A 7,554-nucleotide genomic window follows, 5' to 3' on the forward strand; every position below is an offset into this window, starting at 1 on the left:
TAAGATACAAGACAACGACTTTAATCACACACACACACACACACACAACCAACCAATTCCCATCATCTCAATATCGATCGTCCACTGGACCCAGCCACGCCCGATGGGGGACCGCAGCCGTACCCACCAAATCCCCGCTCCACATAATGAGCGATAACCCTGTCCATTAATGTGCACATCCCCTTTCGTGGCGGGTTCCACGAAGGGCGAAACTAGGGCGTGAAGTCACTCCCGCAAGTGACCCCACTCGGTAGAGGCCACGCCTCGCGAACCGTCAACAAAGAATCACAACCACAAACACGGTACAATTATTATATCAAACAACCAAATACAACACATTAACCAATATCCCATTATGGGACTAATACGAGTAGGAAATCCTACCCGGTATGCACACAATCGACGGTCTCTCTTCTTTGAGTAAAAAAAGCCTCTTCTATGAACCCTCCTCCTATCATATAACACATAGAGGCTACACATCACATACTACACATAAAAACCCCCAATCTCTAAATTAGGGTTTAACCAAATCAAAGGAAATACAATAAAAAGGGTACGTAGATCTTACCCTCGACGCAAGGAACCCAACGATATAAACAACGACAAGAACCGACCGTCGAACTCCGGAATTGCTAAGAATGCGATTAGGAAGATGAACTTGTTGCTTTCTCTCTTAAACAGGAAATTAGGTTTTGTAAAAGTGATTTAAAACAATGACGACGAAACTTAAATACCTTAATCGCATAATTAACAAAACCCGAGAAAACTCCCCGTAAAACCGGACACTCGATCGAGTACCCAAGGTACTCGATCGAGTACCCCCTTACTCGATCGAGTGCCCCAGCTACTCGATCGAGTACCCAACAGGTCAGAAACTATTTTATTTCGCAACTTACCCTTACTCGACAGAGTAAGGGCTACTCGATAGAGTACCCCAAAGAAATGAAATAAGGAAGGAATGAAGAGACCAAACACGGCTGGATTAAGGCATGAGAGGGGTTTGAGGCGCGAGCCCTCCTGCTATACAAGCAGCCCCTGTCTCCAGCCAAAATCGGGCTTTGGCTCATCCAACCTCTATTTGAATCATGTTATGCATGTTATAACATGTTATAGTCATAAAACAGATGAAAAACATGAAATGAGAGGATTTTTACACTCTCATACTTACATGCTAAGCTTGAGACGAGAAATCGACGAAAGTGTATCAACTTGTTTGGTCAGAAAACTCGGTTTGAAAACTGTTTTAGCAATGTAAAAGAGTGTTTTGTTTTGTTCAGTGATGGTATTAGGAAGCAAGCCCGTACCTACCACTTTGTCCACTTGACGAAAGTAGAAGCACACACATAATAGAGAAATTAACGATCTTAAGCCTTATCATTAAAACTAAATGTTTAAGTGTATATCACTTTTGAAAACATGTCCACACATCCACATCCTGATTTTTGGACAGGGATCGCCGTGTAAATAATTGAGTGATGTCAAGTCCGACACCAGGATATGTATCCATGCTCGACACCCATACTTGAGACTGGGTAACATAGACTATCAATTCTAAAGTATTATTCCTTTTAAAATAATTTTAAAATTCTTCATTCATCAGGCTGATACCTTTCTTCCCGCCAATCAAATTCTAAGACTCTTTCAAAGAAGCCTCCTCGAAAGTAACAGCACAAACAAGATTCATATATTTACTTGAAACAATATACTTCTGAAAAATGTGTCTGCCAATATAAATTCTTCTATCAGAATCATCAGCAGGTAAATTTTCGAGCCCTAGGACTTCATTATCAAAGAGCACACTCTCGCCAACTCAACAACTGCATCTCATGAAGGAAATTAATAGTTACGTAAAAGGTTCATTACGGAATACCCTTCATAATTATATTACTTGGTAGGGAGTCGATCTTGCATAACCACGTCTAGGATTCGAGACCCTGAAGGCAACATCGTTAAAGCTCAAAAGGTAGTGCAGGTGCTCCACCGTCCTTCAAGTTCTACCTCCCTCTATTTCTAAACCAGATAATTCAAACCAAAAGGAAAAAAAGTGTATTTTAAGAATGGTATCCAAAAACTAAAGTAAACTCCAGGACTGTCTTGAGCACCCCCATAACACTGTCTTTTTCTTTTTGCAAAAAGTTATCATTTCATTCCATAAAGAAAGAATTACAATTTGCAAACTATCACACTAGATTCAATCTCAACCATATGTACTTAAACTAGAAACCAACCTCTAATTTGTAGAATGCTAACGCATTAACATTCTCATAGTTACACTGAACTTGATACTATCAACTATAGTGCTAATAGTGGCTTCACTGTGCCTAAAATTTCGCGCGTTTCTTTCCATCCATATCCTGTAAATTGCAGCTGCCACAGTAGTCCTAAACCAACCTGTTTTCCAGTTTGATTTATTACCATGCTCATAGCTCCATTTCAGCTCTTCAATCAGATCATGTTGTTGACGAGATAAACCCATCCATTGCTTCAAAGCAGTCCAGATAGAATTAGTAAAGGAGCAGTAAAAAACAGATGAGAGGAACTTTCTTCTGCTTGTTGGCAAAGGCAACATCTATTAGCTAACAAGAACCCCTTTTTCTGCAAGTTATCAACAGTTAAAGCTTCCCCTAAATGGCAAGAATAGAGATAATCCGATGAGTAGGTACAATTCTAGGATGAAACAAAGTAGAGGTCCAGGCATCCTGATCTGAGATGTCCAACAAATACTCATAAATGCTATTAGTTTGTAATGTATTCCCAGAGAGCCAGGAAGACAGGAGAATCTCAGCAGTATGCACAGAGCCTGCTTTTGCAAAGAAAATGTCACGAGCTAGCAGAATACCTTTTAAACTAGAAGAGTAATAATCGTTACTATCCACATCCCAAATGGTGTGCTGCTTCAAACTATAAGCCTGATGCCATTGAGCCCATAAACTCTCAGAACCAGTGGATAATTTCCATAACCAATGAAGTTGCAAAGCTATATTCCATATCCTGATATTTTTGGTATTAAACCCCCCTTTTTTTCCAAGGAGTACAAATCTGATCCCAACTTTTAACGATTAGCTTCCGTGCACCTTGAGGAATCCCCGAAAAGAAATTTCTACTTAACTGAGTAAGCTTGATGATAACCTCTTTAGGGAGAAGAGCACTAGAACACCAGAAGTTTTCAATACCAAACAGAACAACATTGAGTAAATGAAGTTTACCTGCATAGGTTAACAATTTTGCAGACCAGTGCTGTACTTTGTTCTGGACTTTAAGAAACAATGAATCAAACATAGTAATTGAATATCTAGAGGGACCAAGAGGCAACCCCAGATATCTAAAAGGGAAAGAACCAGTAGAAAAACCAGTATCAGCTAGAATAGCTTCCTGAACAGCCTGAGACACTCCACCAAAATATATACTGGTTTCGTCCACAGTTGCTGTCAGTCCAGAAATCATAGAAAAATCATTCAAGGCTCCCTTAATAGCTCTAACAGAAGGGACATCCCCTCTAATAAAGACCATCAAATCATCTGCAAATATTAAGTGGGTGAGGTTGAGCTTGCAGCACTTTGGATGAAAAGAAACCTGAGGTTGCTTACATAGCTGCCTCAAAAACCTGGAGAGAATCTCCATACTAAGAACAAAAATATAAGGAGAGAGTGGGTCCTCTTGCCTGACCCCACTCTTACCAGGAAAAAACCCATGTAACCCTCCATTCAGTTTTAAAGAAAACCAAGTGCCAGTTATACACCCCTGTATCCATTTGATAAATTGTTGAGGAAAACCAAACTCTTTGAGCATATCAGAAATAAAACTCCATTGCGAGGAGTCAAATGCTTTCCTGATATCAACCTTGATTAAGCATCTAGGAGAAATGGACTTCTTATTGTACCCTTTAACTAAGGCCTGAGATAATAGGATATTCTCATGAATACTCCTACCCTTAACAAACGCCGCTTGCTCCTCCCCAATAATGCTTGGAAGAACCTTTTGAAGCCTATTTGCTAGGATTTTACTTACAGTTTTATAAAAAAATTGTACAACAAGAGATGGGTCTATAGTCTTGCACTGAACAAACAACATCCTTTTTTGGAATTAAGGAGAGAACTGTTGAGTTAGCCTGCTTTGCCATCCGTCCAGTCCCAATAAAACTGAGGATAGCCTTACAAAAATCATGTTTAATGATGCTCCAAGCAGACTTAAAGAATCCAGCTGAAAAGCCATCTACACCAGGACTACTATTAGAATCCATTCCAAATATTGCATCTTTAATTTCATCATAGGAGATATTAGTAATAAGAGAATCCTGGTCCGCAGAAGAAATTTGTGAATCCTTAGGTACTGAAACATTAGCTAATCATACAACATCTGTCTCTTGACCCAACAAGCTTTGATAATAATGCTGAAAAGCCAAAGCCACATTATCAATTCCCTGATGAGAAACACCATTCTTATCTTGAATGATACCAATTACTTGCTGATGTTGTCTTTCTGCAATTTTGGTATGAAAATATTGAGTACCACAATCAGAAAGTTGAATATGTTTAATTTTAACTTTCTGATGGAGGATTTGTAGTTCAGTATTCTTCAGATTATTGTAAGCAGATAAACAATCCTTCTCCTCCTGGATAAGAGTAGAGGAGAAAGGATCAAGCTGAAGCTGACTTTGACATTAGGTCAATTTTTCCTTATTAGCTTCCTTGACTCTAGCTGAAATATTACTGAAGTCCTTATAATGGAGCCTAGATAAAGCATGCTTAACTGATTTAAGCTTCTCAAAAAAACAGAAAACTGGACTCCCAGCTTTGGAAGTATACCAAGCATTAGCAACGACTTTCAAATAATCAGGATGCTTAATCCAACCATTGAGAAAACTAAACCTCTTACTCACTTTAGTGTCATCAAGAATATTATCACTGGGGAGTGATCAGAGAGACCAGCTTCTTGGAAATGAGCAAAAGAAGAAGGAAAGGATGAGAGCCATAAAGGATTAACCAGAACCCTGTCCAACTTAGACCAAACTCTAGTGCCAGACTCCTGTTTGTTAGTCCAAGTCATATCACACCCAGAGCAAACAATATCATCTAGTTGACAATCAGAAAGAAAAGAATTAAAAGAGACCATCTCTTGGAGAATAGGAGGGTTAGGGCTAAGTTTCTCCTCAGGGCATCTAACTACATTGAAATCCCCAAGCACAATCCAAGGGACAGAAGCAGCAGTCAGTCTAAGATGAGCCCATAAGTCCTCTCTTTGATCAGCATCATTGCTGCCATATATAAAGCTAACACAAAAATCTTTATTGCTTTCATAATGGTGGACCTTGCAACTAATATCCTGAGCCTCAATATGTCTATGGCTAATAGCAACTGTTTTTGGATTAAACAAAACCCAAATTCTTCCATTGTAATGTTTGTCATAGTTACAAAAACTATCCCAATTCTTATAAGTGTTTACTCTAATTTCTAAAATAGCCACCAAATCCAAATTATTATTCCACAAATATTCCTTCACTTCATTATGCTTAAGAGGATTATTGAACCCTCGTACATTCCATGAAGCAATCCTCATTTATCTTTTATCCGGGGGAACCACTTCTACCTGATCCTCCACCAACAAAGTAACTGAACATCCTGCGTGCTTTAAAGAAAGAATCTCAGGAGAAGCAGGTGCCATATCAAGGTGTATTTGGCCAAGCAAAGCTTCTGAGCCTAAATCCCTCTGCATGTCAGCTGCCTATATCTGAGAAGCTCCTGAGGTACCACCTAGTTCAGTCACCTTAAGATCCTCATGTAAACCTAATCCACCTTCCCCTTGGGCACTATCAAGAATCTGAAACTGATTTGGTGTTGCGGGAAAATCCAAAACATCCTGCTCTCTAGGAGAAGTACAAATAACAGCAACAGAATGTTTAGGAGTATTTCTTTGCCTTTTGGAGGTAGATTTCTGACCCACATTGTGGGACAAACCAATCTGAGCATCAGAAACCAGCAACTTATCCCCATCTGATCTCTCAATCTGAATACCACCACTTACTAAGTCCTGGGTAATGTTACCAGGGACTGGTTCAGAGACTTGTGGTTTCAATACAATCCCTTGGTCTAAAGAACATTCTGAGTGCTTATCAGTATCCTTATCTACTAGTTCTCCACCAGACACTGAGGGTATCTGACCTAGCCCAGAGCTTCCTGAGTCCATACTCCTCTTAGTGGGAGAAGAAACTAGCAAGATAGGATCCGAAGTACCACCTAGTTCAGGACAAGGAGTAGGTGTCACAGTAGACACTACAGGAACAGAAGAGTCATGAGTAGCTGCTGGAAGAGCAACTGTCTCAGAAATAGGAACCTGAACAACAGATTTATGGATAGCATCATCCTTCAGTTTCTGCCATTTACAAGAGTCGACTCTATGCCCCAACTTACCACACCCATGGCAGAAATATGGGTACCATTCATAAACCACTTTTTGAGTTACAGGACCAAAATATGGAATGTATAATACAACATGATCAGTGATGCCCGTCGTTGTGTGCACCAAAAATAAATTTATAATTCCTAACTACAACTATAGATAGCGGTAGCAGGGTCGAACCACAGAGAGGCAGATGTAATTATTAGTTGTCTAAATTCAGTCCAAGGTAACAATGATGTGGGGGGTTTGATTGAATTGGTCTATAACTAATGAGCAATAAACTAAAGAAATGTATAAAATCAAATATAAAAAGGGGTACTAAGATGGTCGGTTCACTGTAGTTTAGGCAGCATCATACTAAGTAGGTCTGAAATAAACACATGAGGCGGGAAAACAAGAGGTCTCGGTCCACTCTTAACAAGTAGCGTCTTTCGATCTCGCTACGGGTTCCTAATATCACTAGTACTGACTCTCATTCTGAAAAGTGATTAATAACCTAAACTTTACCTATCTTTCGATCTTAGCATAGTTTAGTCGTTTTAATTGGTAGTCTGACAACCTTCCCTATCTTTCGATCTAATGGGTCAGTCAATTACTAAGCATTCAACTAGTCGCGTGCACTCGATTCGTCAAATATAGAATTTAAAGCAATTAAAACGAAGCAAGACCTCACGTGGCCAGTCGATCGACCAGGGTGTGCGGTCGATCGACCGGCATGCGACTCAGATCGTACTATTCTACTGCCGCCTAATTCTACAGATCCCCTACATCCTAGCACGAGGTATTTAGCTATTCATGATGATGATGAAAACAACAACAATATTAATGAATGAAACTACTGGATTCATGCTTGAAATAGTTAAATAACAAGTAACAATAAATGATAATCGGCTTCGGGAAACTAACTAGCAATACTATACTATGAATAAAATAAGCAATGAAACTGAACAGAAGAATACCGAAAAGGAATTGCAGAGCCAGATCCAAACCGAAAGCGAAGGGAACTTTATTAATCGAAGAACAATAATCTAGAACCCTAATTATGAAAGTAGAACTAAAACTAAATTAAAGCTTGATAAAAACTGGATGATTGTTTTCAAAACCTAGCATACGTTATATAGAATACAACGTAGTTCTTATTTCCAAAACCTAACTACT

General features: G+C 39.2%; 1 protein-coding gene across 1 annotated transcript; it reads right to left on the reverse strand.

Annotated features, from left to right (window-relative positions):
• Positions 1–2,624: 2,624 nt before the first annotated feature.
• LOC141607600 (uncharacterized) lies at positions 2,625–5,556 on the reverse strand. The gene is made up of 5 exons (XM_074426950.1): positions 4,906–5,556; positions 4,352–4,612; positions 4,118–4,294; positions 3,075–4,056; positions 2,625–3,016 (listed from the first exon to the last, which is right to left on the reverse strand). Exons 1-5 carry the CDS (start codon positions 5,554–5,556, stop codon positions 2,625–2,627), a joined length of 2,463 nt encoding a protein of 820 aa, XP_074283051.1.
• Between the last annotated feature and the right edge of the window lie 1,998 nt (positions 5,557–7,554).

Source organism: Silene latifolia, chromosome 10 (assembly GCF_048544455.1).
Source record: "Silene latifolia isolate original U9 population chromosome 10, ASM4854445v1, whole genome shotgun sequence".
NCBI lineage: Eukaryota > Viridiplantae > Streptophyta > Magnoliopsida > Caryophyllales > Caryophyllaceae > Silene > Silene latifolia.